The 19,906-nt window shown below is 40.8% G+C and overlaps 2 protein-coding genes across 3 annotated transcripts in view; one reads left to right on the top strand and one right to left on the bottom strand.

Annotated features, from left to right (window-relative positions):
• Positions 1–2,951, bottom strand: part of LOC111662708 (E3 ubiquitin-protein ligase SH3RF3) — a 93,191-nt gene extending 90,240 nt beyond the window's left edge. Inside the window, exon 1 of one of the 2 annotated variants that reach the window (XM_023416659.2) lies at positions 2,236–2,951. In XM_023416659.2, coding sequence (XP_023272427.1) covers positions 2,236–2,649 — 414 coding nt within the window. In that variant the 5' untranslated portion in view covers positions 2,650–2,951. The remainder of the gene's footprint in view (positions 1–2,235) is intronic. The other variant, XM_023416658.2, reaches the window with a different exon arrangement.
• A 6,123-nt stretch (positions 2,952–9,074) lies between these two features.
• Positions 9,075–19,906, top strand: part of edar (ectodysplasin A receptor) — a 34,765-nt gene continuing 23,933 nt past the window's right edge. Inside the window, exon 1 of the mRNA XM_023416637.2 lies at positions 9,075–9,264. The gene's annotated coding sequence lies outside the window, so the exon portion shown is untranslated. The remainder of the gene's footprint in view (positions 9,265–19,906) is intronic.

The raw sequence follows: 19,906 nt of genomic DNA, 5'->3' as shown, positions 1-19,906 counted from the left end.
TCAGGTTTTCCAGTGGAAAATGTAAACTAAGATGTCACTGTGGGTTCTACAAAGTTATGATAAGCATTTGTCTAAACAGTTGTTAAAACTCTGTATTGTATCATGTCTCTTTTGCGTGTGTGTGCTTTCATGTGCCATGCATAAAATTGCCCTGTGGGGACCGGTAAAGCTTATTGAGTGAATTGAAGTGGAGTGTTAAGTGTTAGTGGAAATGTCATTGAGGGTTTAGATTCCTGTTCATCGCCATGAATGACTGACTGCTCACTGCCGCTGCACTCCATCACACCAAAGTGGTCCACTGCTTCAATCAATGGCTTCTTGCCTGATAAGTCTTGTTGTACTCGTTGGGGGTGGGGTGCGAGGGTGGAAGCTGATGTCAACACCTTCCTTTAGCCTGATTATTCATTGCAGCCCTCTTATTGAGGATATCACTAAACTCAAAAGGAAAACCAAAAACTGCTCAGGGCAAACATGAACATACCTGCCCACGACCACCCTCATGCAAATCCCATTGGACTAATCACAAAACACACAACACACAAACTCGCCTTAGACAAATACAGTATATCCAGCTTAACAAGTTACAGCATGAGTCTGGAAATCTTGTTTGTAAGAAACATGTAACAAAAACTCAATGCGGTGAAGTCATGTCAAGCATTTCTTCCTTGAAGGATTTTTTTTGAATTTCATATAAATCCAGTGTTGCTTTGTGATCTCACCGACACCTTCTCAGATGAAAGGAACTGCTTTCATTTCTTCACTTCATATTGTATATTGAATATTTGGGGATTTCTTGGCTGCTGGTCAGACAGAAACTACATTTTTTTTTTTTTTTAATTTAATAGACTATGCTTATGCTCAGGGAACCATCAGGTTTTGCATTTCTAATCAAGTTTGTGCTGACTGTGTGCAGGAATTCAACACTCTCTTTGTTCCATGGTTTTATTTTCCTAAGCACCTGTCTCCAAGGTGGGCATTAGGAAACACTTGACATTACATGGATTGAAAAATGAATTCATGTTCTTAAAAAAAGCATCTGATAGGTATCTATCCATTTATGAAAAAAATTACAATTAGTTATTTCAGCCCCAGATTTTGCAGCTCATGATACTAATGATTCAGGGTAAACAGTGAAAATGCAATATAACTAAGCATTTACACAAGTGCCTGAGGTTTGTTGGTAAGATTTTAGATTCCAGTTGGAGGCAAAATGTTAACATTTTTTGCATCACAGTGCTGATGCTATCACATTTTCTGACACATTGCCACATTACAGCCACATTCTTCAGCCCATCTCACATTACAGCTATGAGACAATGCATTGGATGCACACTGCACTGCAAGTAAACAAGGCTCTCCGATCCTCTCCCATTGAGCTTGGGTTATGAAACCTCACACCGCTGCAGCCTCTGGGCAACTGGGCTTCACCAGGACTATGGCAACAACAGTAACACAGACAGGTGCCCCTTGCACTCTGTCTATATGTCTCTCACTGGCTCTCTCCCTCACACACACTTTAATTATCCCTCAGTGGTATCACAGGAAAGACAGCCTCATTATGATACCACAGTACCACAATATCACAGGCATAACTGGTGATAATTCAGCAAAGCAATCAATAGACAGCAATACACATCAGTCAGTAGATACATCTGTCATCAGCAACAATATGACAAAACAACAGAAACTCACTCCTACTGCTCCACTGAACTAAATATTATGGACATGTCAAAGCACTGCTTTTTTATTCTCACTTTTCTGTCAGTGTTCCATAACTCCTCATCCTGTTTGATTGTCAAACAATCTTTGCTGCAGTCAGTATCACAGCATGAAATTTCAGAGCATAGTCAAATTTGCATCTATATGACCATTGAGCGGCTTCATATCTGTGCAACCGAACACACTGTTCCCCATTTAACAGCAAACACCAGAGATAAACAGTGGGGAATTCGTCAGTACAATTGTCCTCAAAATCTTCTTCCACCAAAATCTGCTGCTACAAAGGGACAGAGGGAGGGTCAATCCTGAAGTTGGTATTATGTTGTCTTGTGAATACCGACTTGAATAGTGGCTCGTGACCATTCGTAAATATTGAAGTTGTATTTTAGAAAGTGTGAATAAACAAGGATTCATAAACGTGGAAATATTTGACATAGTTTGGGTGCTTTAGTAGGCTACTCTACTGAGAGAGATAGGTTACTGGCACACACAGTGGATGTTGGGAAAGTAACCAACCTTAACAGGGGAGCTCCTGGTGGCTACGGGCAGCTCTCTGATCGCACTGCCCGGGGGAGAAGCTGATATCCCGGCTGCGTATCCCTGCAGCGAGCCCCCAGCCAGGGACTGCCTGCCGCCTGCGCCTACTCCTCCTCCGCTCCCTCGCTGGGGCCGCTGCTTGATACCGTCCAGGAGGCGAACCAGGAGGATGTTAGCGGGCAGGTCGTCTACCCCGCAGTCCACCAGGATGCGACACTCCGGGCAGCGGAGCTCGTTCCGGGAGCTGACAATGTTCTCCAGGCAGCGGCGGCAGAAGGTGTGCTGGCACGGCAGTACCTTGGCCGTGGTGTCCAGGCGCTCCAGGCACACCGAGCACTCCAGCAGATCCAGAAGCGACGAAGACTCGTCCATGTCGGCGGAGAGGGTGAGCATCTGGGCTTCAGTGTCCGTGGGAACGCCGCGGCGACTGGTTCGTGTACCGTAGAAATGAACCGGGAGCACAGAACATTCTGGGAGGCGGACCGGCGGGAAGCAGCCAACGGTCGCCCCGTGACGGAGCCCCGTTCACCGAACAGTTGTGCCTGTGTTGTGAATGTTCTCCGCTGGTCTGTAGCTCTCCGCGTCTCCCCCAACGTGTTTCTGTGTCGCGCTTTCTCCCTCTCTGAGTCTCCCCCTCTCTCCAGCAGCTGTGCAGAAAGCGGTGAGGTCACGCTCTCATCATCATCATCCGCGCGCAGATCACAATTGCAGCGCGCGCTCACGCACCAGAGACAGATTGATACAGACTGGGAGAGAGAGAGGGAGAGAAAGATACCTTATAACCACTAGAGACAGGCAGCTGCGGAGCCGCTTAGTGATTACCACCAGCCGCGTTTCTTCTCTCCTCACACCTTCACACACACTAGTTAAAAAAAAGAAACACTGGGCTGGCGTAACACCTTTCTACCAAACCCGAGAGGTTGTTGAATAGATTTCTATTCATCTCACCAGCTCACAAAGACCTTCATAAACAATACATTCTTGGGGTGACGGTTCTCAAGATCCTCTTTTATGGCGAGTTTGCTGTTTGTGCGTCCATATGTTTTCGACTTAGCTTCCAAACTGTTTTTTGATTTAGTTTGTCTAGTCTAATTATGTATAGGAAGGACCAATCAATCTTAAACTAGCAACAATTCATGCGGTGTCTCCCCTGTAATACCCACCTGACAGGAGCTTACATCCTTTACTTTACCTCAGTGAGTACATACAGCGGGAAAATTGAGCTTTGGGAAATTGTGGTTTCTGGTGACGCCTGGTGGACACCAGCTGATGTTTTTTTTTTTCTACTTTGAACAACTGAAATCTCCTAAGAGTTATCATTTCAACTAGTGATGTAGATGGTAAACAGAAACAACATAAGACAAAATTATATATTGTAGTTAAAGTTAAACCATATAAAACAAAATAAGCCATGTACATCCATTTTAGCATCAGCAGGTACAATGGATGTTATTGGATTACTACTCTAAATTTCAGTGTGGGCTGCAGAAACTGTTGTAATTTACAATATTAGTAGCCATAAATTATATAGCCTTTTTTGCTATATAAATATTAAAATAAAGGTAAAAACATTTCCTCAGAAGTATACCTTGAGGAGTAATACTGTCATATACTATGTGATGGACAAAACACAGATAAAGAACAAAGAAATGTGTGTGTGTGTGTGTGTGTGTGCGTGTGGTGTTTCTCAGCCATGACTGCAGGTTTGCTTTGCTTTTCCACCTGTTCAGACCTGCTCTGATCTCACATTCAGGCCTAGGGGGATAGGGAGTGATTTAGGCATATGTGTGTCTACGTTTGTCCCTATGTGTGTGAGTGTGTGTGTGTGTGTGTGTGTGTGACAGTGACGCCTTCCTAGGTGGGTGGGTGGGTGGGTTGGGCTCACTATTTACCACCCACGGTGAAAAGCAGAGGGTGGACTGCTGAGGCATAAAATGAGACAGAAGGAGGGTGAGTATGTGGAGTATGTGGTGTGCAACCACAGCACCGATTAGTCAGATACTGAAACTGTTGAACTGTTATATACTGTTATTCATTTCACAATAAAGTACCTACGCCACAGCATTGCCATGGTTTGTTATTTTATTTAGCAATGACACTATTCTGCTATCAACACATACACTCACATTCTATATGTACATATATAGAGAGAGACTGAAAGATGCTTCATACAATAACAAGGCATAGTCATAGTAATTGAACTGAATTGAGGCTGAAGTGCTGGTTAATTGACCCCTGCAGTACTTAGTATAGGTCATATGTAATATACAGCCACACATATCAAAGCAGTAAAACTGAATATTATCTGGTAGAGATGAAAAATAACAGGCCTTAAAACTTTAAAACAACAAGACGCAAGATGAAGAAAAGAAAAAATAATTCTAAAATCCAAATCTTTTGGACCACTAATGGGGTAACTTGAAGACTTTTTGCACTTTTTCAGCTCAGCTGTGAGAGGAAGCTCCCCTTGCATTTCATCTACAGAGACCTGCCATTTGATACTGATGTATTTGAATCCCCGTGGCTGCGGAATATTGCAATGCTACAGTAAATCAGGCGTTGAAAACGTCTGTGTGTGTGTGTGTGTGTTGCTGTTGTTGTTGTTGTTGTCAAACCCTGATTTTGAATGCCTCACTAGTGCAGCAAGTGCTGGCAAAAAGCCCAAAGTCATGGTTTCTCGCTCCCTCTCTCTTTCTCTCTCTTTATCATATGCACTCATGTCATGCCCAGTGTGTTTCATCTGGTTAATGCAATTCTCCACAGCCAATGATTCTGAATTAGAGTGGAACTATAAGGAGAAGCAAACAAAAAAATTATTATTGGATGAAATTCCCCTCACTCAATTTAACTGGCATATAGGGGCTCCATGTCAGACACATTGTTGTCAATAACAGACAAAGGGTGGATGCTGTTAAATAGCTGGCGTGCCAATTAGGTGTGGAAACCAGCCTTTTAGAAGGGTTAAACAGCTCTGTGTTCAGTCTTTTAAAGATGAACTCAGATTATGCGTTCGTACATTTTATACCATGTTATTCTTTTTCATATAATACATAAAGCAAGTGTTGGTATTGCCGGTTCTATTGATTATAAAAGCAGGTGCATTTATAATGGGTTTTGTGGTCTTTGCCTCCTTTAACCTTGTATTATTTGTTCTCTTATCTAATGTTCATGAACTTTTTCATAATTTGTTATGGTTTGGCATATTATGGCGTGCTGAGCAGTTCCTCCGAGGGCCATTTTTCTTAATTTATCCTCTCCAAAATTTGACCTTGCATTTTTTTTTCCTTCCTCAGGGTAGACAGTCAGTGAGGGGTGCCCAGTTTGCTTATGGCTTGGCAAGGTAAGTTAGTTAAGCCTTTTATATGTTTCCAATGGGTTTTTTGGCATTTTGTGCTCTGTATTCTATTTCGTACAGCAATCATACGTTTTATTGTTGTCATAAACAAAATAAAACTTCATTGTTTTTATCTCTGCAGTGCAATTATTTTGTAATTAAATGTTGTCCTTTGGGAAACCATTGTTAGGATGAGCTATGACTTCTGCCTTAGCTTCATCGGCACTCATATTTTGTTTTTTATGGCTATTTTCTTCTGCATGAACCTGGTTTACCTATGGGGTTCTTTATCAATAATAGAAGAAATAATCGTCTTTCATATTCTTCTCCTGTGGCCTCTGCTTTGCAGAAAGATAATAGCTTGTTTGCCTGAAACGATCAAATATAATATGTAGTGTGTGTGGGAGTTTGTATGGATCCTCTTTATGTACCTATACCATTCACCTCTCTCTCATCGACCAATGTCCTTCGTTCATGCAAAAGTAGGTTAGCTGACACGGCAGTTACCATGGCAACTGGCTTTTTGCTTCCTTATTGAAAAGTAGTTAGAGGACAAGTGTGTGTTCTCACAGACAATGTACATGTGGGGATACTAACAGGGGTACTAACAAGTTCATAGTCTGTAGTAGGTTCACTTGTACAGCATAAGTGCGCTCTTCAAGGCACAGGGGAAAAACTGTCACTTTTTTATTGTAAAAAAACAAAAGGGTTACATCAAAGTATTTGCGCAATATGATATTGTTGTGATGCATATGACCTTTGTTTGGTTTTTTTTATAAACATTTTTGTTTGTTCAGTGGGAAGAACTTAACATGAACTGGTTCTATGTAACATTGGATCCGAAAAAATCGTACATACAGTATGTACAAATGTAATCCTGGGATTCAGGGAAGAGTTTATATGCACTGTGGTTTAAATCTACATTTTTCCATGGAAGATAATTTGGTAAATAAATATCAGTTGAAAAATACCAGCTATTGCATTTGTTTACTGCTTTGGTTTCATCCTTGAAAAGTGCATAACTGTTGGACCATATTTTCAACTTCTCCCTCCAGGGTTCAAGACTCCTTGGAGCACATAAAAAGCATGAAGAAGTTTGTTTTCAATGATTTTGCTGGAAATTTAATTTACCCTGACTTCATTATATCAAGCTGCAAATTAGGCCTCCACTGACTGCTGTCTTCTCTGAGCTACAGTACTTTGATATGGTGTGTTTGTGTGTGTGTGTGCGTGTGTGTGTGTGTGTGTGTGGGGGGGGGGGGCTATGACAGGGTAGCCAGCTGCTCTGCACTGAATGCATGTTGACCTTAAGACTTTATAGAGACTCAATATATTCTGCCAATGATTAATTTTATTCATGGAGCAAGTACTCATAGCTCTAAACCCTATTTGTTTAAGACCATTTAATAATAGTGCAGCCATAAAATAAAGTGCAAGTAAAACAGGAAGGTAGCACACAGAGATAACATATTAGTTAGATTTGAAAAATAACATTAAATTATATATTATGTTATATTATGTCAAATTTAGCCTTGAACAAAAAATATGTAAGTGAATGTGCATGTCGAGATGTTTCAATACGGCTTATGGGCTTCAAAACAACTCTTAATAGATGATTCATCAAGCTAATAATCTTCAAAATAACATTTTTGGTAGTATCTTTCCATCATAAATGTTATTTTTCATATCTCATGTTTTGTTTTTCATATACAGTATATTGTTTGTTTCTTTGCTGTATGCTATTTAAACTACATGTTCCTTTATCTTGTAATACCTGATCACATTATGCCTCATGTATTTCAGTTCATATTACTATGTTGTCTCATATATCATATTTCATATTATCTCAACATATACTATCTCATTACTCCTCATTCCACGTAATGCAGAGTCAGGTGCATGTGTTCTAATCTTACAACACCCAGTAAATACAGGTTTTGCTTAATATGTGTTTTTGTCCGGTGTGTGACAGAGCAGCCATCATTCTCTCAGCAGAGCTCATCGCTCTTCTTGTTATCCTCTCTTTATCCTCTCTTCTCATCTAATCTCTTCTCCTCTCATCCTCCTTTTCAGTCAGGAAGCCCCTGGATCGACATCAATGAGCCTATGAAAGGATGAGGGAGACAGAGAGAGAAGAAAGAAAAAAGAGAAGAGGATGGAGAAAGACCGACGGAAAGAGAGAGACAGACTGACAGAGGGACAGAGAAAGTTAAAGAAAAAAGAGAGAGTGACCAAAAAAAGAGAGCGACAGAGGTAAGGAGAAGGAGAGAAAGAGGGGCTGAGGGAAAGACAGAGACAGAGACAGAGAGGGAGAGTAAGTAATTACAGGACTCCCAGTGTTTTCAAAGCCCCTCTTTTATGTCCCCCTTCCTGTGGCTGAGAAAAGGAGAAGCAGCGGAAAGGAAGAGGAGGAGGAGGAGAAGGAGGAGGAAGACTAAAGTCCAGCTTTAGTCCCACTCAGACAACAGGCACCAGTCATCAACATCACACACACACAAACACACTCAAAGTAATTTATAGCTTCTGTTTCAAAAGAAAGAAGAAGCATGTGTGTGTGTGTGTGTGTGTGTGTGTGTGTGATAGCACCAGTGAAAGAAGCAACATTAGCAGTTGTATTCAGTGGGTAAAAGTAACTAAGTACATGTACGGAAGCACTGTACATAACTAAGTTCATTTTTTAATGTACTTTAAGTATTTCAATGATTCCACAACCTTATTCCTCTAGTCCACCACATTTCAGAGACAAATAGGCCTATTATAACTTTTACTCCTCTACATTTATCTGACACAGATTCTGCATACAAACCTACCCATGAAGTGTGCCTTTGTACAGATTAAATTGCTCAACAGTACATCAACCTTGACAATCATAACAAGATTAAAATGCTTCATACAGGTTGATACATCAGTAATAAAAACATTTTTTAACATTTTATAACTCTGCAAAATTGACTTTCCATACTTGAAATAGATTTAGGTGATAATACTTGTACTACTAGGTACTTAAGTGACATTTTCAGTGCAGGACTTTAATTAAGTGCAAGACCTAAACACTCCTTCCATCAGTGGTAGTATTTGCAGTACTTGTAATAGCATAGTCGTCGAATATCAGTTGCAGCTTTCATAATATAAGTGTGTAGATGTCTTAGAAATACGATCTTTATGTGTTTAAATAGCTTTTGTGTGTTAACCAAACTGATACATAGGCTACTGCCTTATTTGTCTTTAATATGGCTAGTAAAATGTTTGTCACATGTGTTACTTTTATGAAAATCACTGGAGGTTTACCTTTATGCACTGCCACCACCTCCTCGCGGACACTAGATGGCGGAGTTGAGTCGTAGCCTGCAGCGTGGCAACTTCTCCCCGCCGAGCAGTCAGTCTACCTGGAGCATGCTAATGCGCGTCTGATTCAGGGCGGAGAAAACTTCTCACTTTTTTCCTCATCAAGGAGGAGCCTGCGCACACACCGACATGTACCAAAGTGGAGGCTGAGACACAACTTGAGCAGTGCGGAGTAAAAACTCGTAAGACAGCCAGTAACCTCGGCGATGCTTCTCCAACACCACGCCAAAGACTGATCGCCGATCACGTAGGACTGACCGCCCGCCAGCTGATCCCGCAGTGCAGCAGCGGAGAAACCAGACCAGTGTGCCCCCCTCTCTGAGCTCCAGGTAAGACGTGTGAGCAGCTCCACTCTCAGGAATGCAAGGACGGATTGCTGCAAGACTTCGGGGAAATTCCTGAGCAACACTTATTATGCCAAACAAACATGTGCCTTTACTGTAATTTTTCACCATAAGTATGAATTGTTATGCATTTTTTTGCTCTGGGAAATGTAGGCTTTAGAAGAGAGGAAACAGCTGCTGATGCAAAAGTCGTATATCTACCATAGTTTATGAGTAGGCCTACTGTTTTGAGTCAAAAAAATGCAAAAGTGACCCCAAACCCAGGTTTCCTAGATTTAGATGACATCTCATTTATCTGAGAGGATGATTCCGACAAGCCAAACTATACACATCCCAGGCTGTATATGCAGATGTATTTGTTGTCAAGTGCATGAGACTGGATTATTCGCTTGAATGTCATCTAGACTTCATTAAATATTTTTATTTGTGAGTGCGGTATGTATATGAAACAAGCATGTCCTCAGAGACATTCTGAACTATGTGACAGGTACTGTGCGTGTTGCAGCAAAGTTTGTAGCTGAAGGTGGAAGACAAATGAGATTGTTTCTAATTTCTCACATCACTAGCTTTCTAGTTTAGGCCTCAGTTGCTCTGTGACAGGGGTATGATTTTGAATTGCAAGCATGCAGACCTAAACGCTGGCTTTATGCTCTTATGACTTTGGTCAGTGTGGATTTTATTAGAGATGTAGGCAGTAGACAGGGGATTTGAGTTGTTAATTTCTCAATAGTGGCTTCTTTCAATGCTTTTCATGTGTCATATCAGCCTTATCATATGTCAGGAAGGCTGTCTATGACATTTTATTTATGACTGTGGGTGTTTGAGCAAGTGTGCATTTGTGACCTTGCACACTTTTCTCCTCTGTCTGCATAATCGTTTTCTTGGTGCCGCCTGACTGTCCCGGGCCCCGGGGCCCCCGGGGGAAGTCCTGCCCGCAGACAGGCAGCTCGGCCCGGCCGGGGACATGCCGGGTCCTGCCGAGCCTCTGAAGTCTGCTGGCTTGCTTTGAACTATAGCTGCTGGAGGTGGAAATCAATCCGTCTCTATCCCCCCCTCCCTCTCTTTTTCTCTCTCTCCCTCTTTTTGTCTCTCTATCTGTGTCTCTCTCTCCCCCTGCAGCCCCCAGTGCAGCCCGTCTCCGCTGCCATTGAATCTTTCATGTTCACAGGTAGAAAGGCAAAGGAGACGGAGAGAAGAAACAGGGGAGGGAGTGTAACTCATCTTCAAAAGACGACGTTAATATGGTTTCTAAGGATTAAAGGGATCAAGGCAGAAAAACTAACAAAGCCAGTGCCTGTAGTCGTGATCATCCCATACTACACTGAAGTGAATAGATAATTTGTTTACTTACTCGCCTCTGTGTTGCTTTATGCTGTTTGGTATTGGAATTCACACAATAACTCTATTTATTCTGGAGTGATATCATGTGTTTTTTTCTTGTGAAAGTTATTGCTGAGATTTATGTTAGATGTCACAGCTGATTCCAATCCACACGGCCGATCCATTTCCCCCCGTGGAGATATTTATAGAGCTCAGGAGGCCTGTTAGGGCTGAAGGTTTCATAACGCTTCACACATCTAAGGTGAAATTCTACTAAACACATCTTTCAGAGTTTACTTATGGAAGTGAAGTTATTTCAGCTCATTAGGTTACTACATGTTATTTATGGCACAACAGTTTGGTGCAGGCTTTTATCCAGACTGCCTTACCAGAACCAGGACCACGTGCAAGAGCTACAGTAGTCCTGTACATAATGTCTAATGTAGGCTATAGGATTGTAATAATTACGGCTGTAAGACTGCTGTAGATTTACAGCGATGCTCTAGTGATCTAAAAGAATATAAATTGAGGGAAGCTAAAACATCAGCGTCATCTTCCTCCCTGCAGGGATATTGATATTTTATTACATTTGGAAAAAGTACAAAAAGAATACACGTAAATACTTCCACCTAGACTTAGCCTAAAGTCGTACAAAATTGGCATTAGTATTTTGGATAGAAAAATATAAAAAGTGCTTTATTAAAGTAAATTCTGAAGTGGCATTTTTGTGAAATAAAAGATGTACTGTGCAAGTATGCGTAAAACAGACTTAGACATTTAGTATTAATACTGCATTCATACTCAAGTATTATGTCAGTAAGTCTGATGCGATTGCTTAAGAACTAAGGTATGCCATACAGTGAATTTAAGAGGCTTTATTTACCTTTGTCACAGGGATTTAATCCTTACAACCATTCTGAAATGGACAAAAATAATTAACTGATGAATAACAGCTATGAGTTGAAACTACTATTTGTTCCGTATCATTGTGCTGAGCATCTGCATACGCCCAACACTGATACTATCTAGCTCCAACCAAATGCATAATTCTTTTTAAATAAGGAAAGAAAAGGCTTTTCCTTCAGTAGACCCTGTGTTCTTAGTCAGTTACCGTCACAGTCACACTCACCAGGACAGGACAAGGTAGCGGCCTCAGACAGGGCAGTGAATCTTCAGCGCTCCCTCAGGGGCTTCCAGGAGGTCCCTGGCAAAATGAGAGGTAGCTGCATTTCATTAAATTTTAATTTACGTGCAATAATCCCAGCAAAGCAACATAAAAGGAATAAGCTTTTCTAATCATAGGTTTCACTCTCACCACTATTATTTCCCCATGCACCGCGCAGACAGTTCAACAAACCAATACTAAATCAACAGTTGAAAACTCTCCCTGTAGGGCCCCTGGGAGCAAGTTTAATCAGATTGGGGTTTGTGGTCTAATTTGTGTCTACTTAAGAGTCCTGCATATGGGGAAACTACTTCAGTTAGTCATCAATTTCTTCTATACATAGTCTGCCGAGGGAGATCTGGCATTTAATGTCTTACAATGTGGAAAAGCAAAAATGGAAAAGAGTGAGGTCTTAAAAATCATACTTTATATCATACACACAAACACATGAGAGTTTGTGCCCTAAGATGAAAGTAAAACAGATTGCACACCATGGCAGTTTTAATCCCTAGCTGTTGCATCTCTGGTTTGGTTGGTGAGACAGTTGGCAGGTGGGAAGGCAGCGAGGGATCATGTTGTTGGTCGGGGCACCTGTGCAGATGTGTGTAGGATCTGATGTGATCTGTATTACGCCCTCCTCGTGCTGCTCACGGAGGCAGGTACAATACATGTCACCAAAAGCAGGCATGAGCACCTCTGTTGGTTTGCAAGTTTGAACCCTATAAATAAGCTCTTAATTCTTAACTATTTACTTTTTGAATGGATTGATGAGGATTTGCGCTTTGAAGATTCCCCCGACGACGTCTATCCATCATGACTAGCTGCTGCTCAGACAAAGAGAATTATCCCCCTGCGAGGAGCACCCAGAGATCCCTCAGATTTGTGTTAGAAGGAAATCTCCACAGAGGGGGGGAAGACACACAGACACACAGACACACAGACACAGACACAGACACAGACACAGACACACACACACACACATTATATTATTGTAATGCTGGCAACTGAAAACATGAACAATGCTGATACCATGCTAATTGATTTTACTCAAAACCAATGTTTTAAGAATGACTTTCTTTGAGTAAGGTCATATCATAGATGTGGCTAAATTCATGTCTGCCAGTCACAATAAATGACTCATGGTGGTTCCTAAAAGGCTTGTCGAATTCTGATTTGTAGTGTACTTTGCAGCACTGTGTTGTCTAGAAACAAGAAAATCCTCTAACTAGGGAAACACCATTAAAGACACACTCTCAAAATACATAGTTATGTTAATATATGGAAATCTTTAGTGGAAAGAACTGATTTGTTCTGCAATCACTTTGTTATAGGTGCTAGTTAGAGGGATGCAATAGGACATCCAGATGAATTCCAGGTTGCAGATTAGGCTTCCCACCTACAGCCGCTGCAAAATAAACAGAGACAGACACAGAGACAGGGAGAGAGATATTCTGCCCCAGCAGAGCTAAAGAGGGGAACAAGGGATCAGGGAGAGGAGATGATGAAAGACAGATCACCGGCAGGCAGAGAATCAAAGAGCCTACTGACTGACTGGAGCTGGGATAGGTGTGTGTGTGACTTCTTTTCATGTGCCCTAAGAGTTTGTTTTTCCTGCACACCGAGTGGGAAGCTGACAGTAAGTCTGTAATTAAAGCAATCAAAAGATGAAGAGAGATGAAGAAACATCACACACACATGCACACACACACACACACAAACGCACACGCACGCTGCTTAAAAAACCTGTAGATTATTTAAGGAGTTGAGAATTTACATAAAGTTTTTCTAGTTATTATTTTCTATTATTGGCATAAATGTAAGTGCATCACAGTCGTCGTACTGCAGATGATATTTGAGACGTGTACTCCTTGTGATTCCCAGTTACAGAAGTATCCTAGTCTGTTTTGTCTGTGGAAATTCAAGTTGCTGCAAAGCGTGTTTTGACACTCCTGTGAAAATACAGTTCACACTGATAAACCGTGAAGCTGCATTTGGATGGGACTGGAGTAAATGGATATTTAGTTAGGAGACGAGGGCCAGCTGTTGTCTGAGGACTGTGTCTGTCTCCAAAGTTGGAAATCACTTTAATCATGGGTTTATTTTCACATCAAACTTAGTCGGTAATCATGTTGGAAATTAGACATATTTATTTCTGGCTCATTTGGTTCCTGATAAATGAGCCTTGATGGCAAGTTTATTCAGTGAGTGTGACTTCCTTTAGCACTGATAAAGAGTCATAAACCTAGAAAAGTAAGGAGACCGGGAATGAAGACTGTCAGCAGTGCATCGTCAGTGTGCCTGTATCGCCGAAATTTGATAATTAAGATTGATGTACATTACTACGGCATATAGTGTTGTCTCACTCGTGGTTTGATTCAGCTGAAGGTGAAAGCCGTTGGTCTAATTTGACTGACAGCTCTGCCGCCACCACCCTTTTAGTTACTCTCCAGCTGCCTCCAAATCATAGAAAGGAGATAAAAATGCCAGCAGCACATTCCTCCCTCATAATTCACTTCAGGAAAAAAAAAAAAGACAGTAGGGCCGCTTATGATTACTTAAAAGTGGATTGACAGTGAAATGGCCAAATTCTTGAACACGCACTTAAAAGTATCAATGAAAGCCACCGCACAATGTTCAGTTCACTTCAACTCACTGCAATATTATGCCTTTTAAGGCGAAAGTAAAATAATTAGAGGCACAGGTAGATGATTATGGCCACTGTACAGTTAATGACATGGTATTACACTGAATGAAATTGTTTGATTCATAGGCTATTGTAAGAAGAGTTTCTTTCCTTATAATATTCTCATAATTCATAATTCACAATTACAGTGTCAGTATTCTCTTTCTTCATCTAGAACCTGCGTGAGTGGAAAATCTGTCATGAAAAAGAAGTAAACAGAAACAGAGGCGTAGTCCTGCAGCGTAAAGATATATTGAGTCTTATTATAGTGAGTTGTTTAGCAGAGCTGGTGGAGGTTTAAAATGACAGACAACAGATAGTTGATAGAGGGGCAATACACAGTGTAAGTGCTGAGATTTCTGCCTTATGTTCTACATACAAACCAACGAGGATAACATTTAATTACCTGTGAGAATTCAGATCATTAATATAAATGTTCATAATATCCCAGTGAACATTTATTCTGTTTCATTTGTGGTGCTTTTTACTAATAATTTACATTTGCGACTATTATGGATTGTTTGGTTTAGTATAGTGTGAAGTCAAATACACTCTGTATTGTCATGTGTGGACCCAGTGAGGAGGGAAATTGTTAGAAAATATACACTGTGCTTTAGTTGAAATGGAATTGTGTAATAGTTGGATTTGTTTGGACAAACATCATGTGAAATAATGCTGACGTCATTGTTAGCATTAAAATCCTAACCCTAACCTATATGTCTGCTTCTGTCAAGGGCCTCCAAGATGCTGGAAAACACACACATACACACACACATAGACCTGCAGGATTTAAGGCAGCCAGACTGGCTAACATGTGTTTGAGATCTTGCTTGGATTTGGCAGGTTGAGTCCTCATCTGTAGAGAGATAAAATAATTGGCTTCTTTAAGGACACAGCTCCTCAAGTCAGCATTGATTAACTTTGGAACTTGTTTAAGGCCTGGAAGCAGAGGGCTTATGTGTTTCAGTGTGTTTGTGGAAGGGTCAGGGGTGATGTCTTAGCTAGATGAAGTATAGAGTGAAAATCATTTTATTACGGGCATCAGATTGTATGTCCAATTGATATAAGTTGACTTGTTTTATTACATATTTCAGGTAAAATTGATCAGCACTACACTGATTATCAATGTGAAGACCTTTACATAAACTAATTCTAATGCAGAAAACATAGTTTCAGTATATGCTAGAATATGTCAGTTGTGATAAGGATGACCAGGATACTAACGACCAGGATTCTAACTAATTAACACCATAACTCTGCTCTAAAGCCTTGTAATTGTAGTTATTATGGTTTACAATTATGAAAGCTATCAAATATTGGTTAAAAAGATCAACTACTCGCAGCTTCAGTCAAACAGTATCAGTATTAACGTGCAATTCTATTGGTATAATAAGTTAGTTTGATGTTAGTAAGATGTTGTTTATGGATCATTTAAAATACCAGATGAGGTGACAAGAGAGGAAGTTGCTCAAAAGAAAAAAAAAAGTAAGAAAAGAAAGGGAAAGAGTTCAATGGAAAACAGATTTTCCTTTTAGAAATACCAGAACCAGGATGACAGAAACCCCTGGCTGCTGATTTAATTGTCATCAGAAATTAAGTGCTATGGAAGAGCCCACAAACCATCCTCTAACATTCTTCATCTTCTCCATTGGTTTGATTCTTGGCCGGGTTCCCTGGCCACTGATTGGCCCATTATTTAATCGGGCAGGAAGTCATTATCAACCGGTGTAATGAATATTCTTTATGGGGTTAAACACTGATGGTGAAAAGTTATTTTCCACACACTCCATTTGTAACAGCACTGAATGACATGAAGGTGGAAAGACTTAGAGAGCTAAAGAAAAAGAGACATACTATATTTCCCAGTGAAATTAATTTATGGAACTAAATCAGTGAGGCAGGGAGGAAGATGTAGACATCAAGAAAGGGCAAAGTGTAACATTGTTAACACTACTGTATCCATTATATGGTCCAGTAAAACTAAACAACAACATAAGTGCCAAAGTTGGCAATGATTGAGTGCCCTTAGTGAACTGAAGTGGCACAGGTTTGTCCCTCTCATATATCACCATGGGATTTGAATCGCAAAGCTAAGGATCTGATTTTCCAAAAAATAAACACCCTGCGATCTTGAGAATCTCACACGGGCGTTTTAACAAAACGAAATATAACGCTGGTTCTGAAGGCATTTCCAGACTCCTCAAAGACTCATCTAACCACCTGGATGAAAACATATTCCATCCGCCCCAAACAAATGATACCCAGAGGATTTGGTGCAAGGACCTCTGACATACTGTATTCTGATTTATGGGTTTTTTAAAATGGGATTCCACACCTCAATAAGAAGGTAAATGTGGTTCATTCACTAAATGACCACTTAGAAAATATATACCAAAGAGCCAGAGGTTTGTATTTATACCAAGCATTAGCTCACATTCATAAGAATAACCTATATGTTGTTAGACTATACTATATACCATATGTACTGTAAATACGGTCATTTAGAAACTGTGGCTGGATCTACATTAAGTGCGTAGTTGTTGGGTTCATCCCTCAGTAGTAGTCCCTTTTGCTCGGTTGTGTGTTCCATTGGACTCTTGCATGTTGCTGTACTAGCGTCTGCTGCTGGTTGGTTGTGGCCTTCACATGGAGGGGAGGGCGGTGTTGGGAATATTGGGAATCTCCCAGATATGACACTGCAGCCCTCCTCCACCAGATTTAGCAATGACAAAGCCTGCAGTACATCGGTAAATGGGCATTGCACTCTGAGGTTGAAAGGGAGTAAAACCGGCTAACCACGTACTGATCATTCAGTAAAAAATCAACTTCGTATCATAAGCCAAAGCATGTTTGTCAGCGTGATTCTCATTCCACATATGTGACTGTTATTTTCAAGTAATGACTAATGAAGAACATTTCCCACAAGAAACAACTAATCAACTAAAATGTTCTAAGCTGAGCTGACTTGTGGCAGTCTTAGTTTTCACAGTGTTCAATGCAACACTAATAAAAATGAACACACTGTGTGCTTGTACAGTGAGGTCTAAAACATTACCACAAAGAATACAAACATATGGATGAATAACAAGAGATTGAGTGGCAGTTATGGGAGGAAAACTGCGCCGACTGCCAAAAAATGAGGAAGAGTGTAAAGAATTAACAGGAGGGAGGCAGTCGCTGTCTACTTAATGTATGCATGTTTGTTTTAGCTGATCTATGGGAATTTCCATATGGCAACCCCTCCCTTCACCTAAAGACTTAAGCTAAGTCTGTCACATTTGGCTGTCATATTTAGCTGCAGTCCATATCAGTACTGACTTAATTCTTCTTTGAAGTTCTCTCTCTGGATTCGTAATGATATTAAGGCATTATACTTGTCACTGTAGGCCAAGGAGCTCTGACGAAAGACGTCCTCTTTTCTTGTTGATTTGCCTTGTATGAATTCTTGAGGTCAGTGGGTTTGTTATTGTGCATTTTTTTAATGCAGCAGGGTAAATTGTCTTCCCATTGCTATGTGGAATTTCATATTGGATTTCCTTCGCTGACAAAAAGAGCAATCAAATGCAGCCAAATGAGAAACAGAAATGAAGAGAGAGCTAATTAAGGGAGGGAGGGAGGGAGGCTGCAAAAAAGTTGAAATGTTGGTTTTCCTCAGCAACACCACTGCTTTAAATTTACACATTCATACTGGGAGTTGTCCAATATGACCGCTGTGTCCTACTGGTGCAAGTAAGAACTGCATTGACTCTACCTGGTAATGACACAGCTAAAGACAGAAGGGTTATTTATCAGAGATTATGTGGTCGTTAGAAGATTAATATCCTCGAGGGGCAAAAGACTCGGCTGACTTTCATCTCAGACCTGCCCTGACAGAGAGAGTGAGGGTTGGATAGACAGAGAGACAGGGCTGAAAGAGGTAGAACAGAGTGTCAGAAGAGTCTTCAAACACACAAGTGTAGGAGTGTGTGTGTGTGTGTGTGTGTGTGTGTGTGTGTGAGTCTGTGCATCACTTTAACCCCATAATGAGTAGCCTTGAGGGGGTCCACAACCATTTGGCAGTTCTTCACTTCCTGATTTGAAAAAAGCGAGCACTATTTGCGCTTTTATCTTTTCAGCAGCAACAAACAGCCCCCCCCAAACAAACACACACACGCACGCACGTGCGCACGCACACACACACACACACACATCCTGTATATATATGCACAAATTAATTCACACACACTGGTTGTGGTCTTACCACAAGGACTTGCGCAATTAAGCCTATTTTGCCCTCACAAGCCGACTGTACGTCTTTATAGGCTATATATGTATATGTTAATGTGCATGTGCATGTGTGCGTGTGTGCGTGTGTGTGTGTGTGTGTGTGTGTGTGTGTGTGTGTGTAGGCTGTAATTAAGCAAGATCTAACCCTGAGGGTTGGGGAATTAGCCCTGACTGAAGATCAGAGGATTTTTCACTCATGTCTGCGACATGGAAGAGTGAAATCAGAGGTTTGGAGCCAGACAGACAGATTCTGACCTCAGATAGCAGATAATGGCGGCTTCTTCCTCTCTCTCTCAAACACACACACAAACACACTTTGATGCTACCGACAGCTTCAGGTGGATTTAAAGTTCATCTCTTAAAGTGTTAAGTTGAACTGCTTTTGCGGAAGTTCACATCAATCAAAACAACAGCATGCTTTTAGTGTCACTGAGTTTGGTTATGGTTATGTTTGGAAGCTGAAACTACTTGGTAAAGGCCAGGGAGTGACTGCCTCATGGTTCAGGAAAACCGTCGAACTCTGGTGTTACAAAAAGGTTAAAAACTTCCACGGCCGTACTTTTTGCTCTGCCGCAAGAACATCATGCTACAAAACATAAAAGATAGATCATCAACTACAACGTCATTTTCTTGGAAAGGACAGTTTGACTTCCAGTGGAGGCACCTGGGTTTAACTTGGCAGTTATTGATTGATTAGAACTTATGCATACCTAAAAAGGGGATCTAAATGATTCCATATTCTTAGTGGTGGTTATATACTCGGGATTCAAACCAGGATTGGGGATTTTTAGTTTTCCACTGACAGAAATATTATGTTATTGTAAATTGTTGAGAAGAAAATCACTGGACAATAAATGTGTGAATAAAAATTAACTGTAGTTACTTGTAGTATTGAATGACAAATGCACTTTGATACCTTTTAAGTTAAAAAGCTCTCTGTTGGATATTCTGCTGCATGAGTTTGAATATAATGGCCCCTTGTATTTAATTCAGGACTGTTTGTGTGAGTGGATGTGATGCAGGTGTTTTATCAACAGGGTTTACGGTGTCTCAGGGCCCCTCATATACAGACAGAAAACACACACTTTCAATGAGTACAATATACAGTATATATACACATATATACAGCCAACTGCTTTTCTTTCTTTCTTTCTTTCTTTCTTTCTTTCTTTCTTTCATGCACACAGTACGTA

Source organism: Seriola lalandi, unplaced genomic scaffold (assembly GCF_002814215.2).
Source record: "Seriola lalandi dorsalis isolate HSWRI2012SDOR001 ecotype SW California unplaced genomic scaffold, Sedor1 jcf7180002054568, whole genome shotgun sequence".
Classification (NCBI taxonomy): domain Eukaryota; kingdom Metazoa; phylum Chordata; class Actinopteri; order Carangiformes; family Carangidae; genus Seriola; species Seriola lalandi.
The sequence above is the reverse complement of the archived record's forward strand: the minus strand, read 5'-3'. Positions and strand labels throughout refer to the sequence as shown.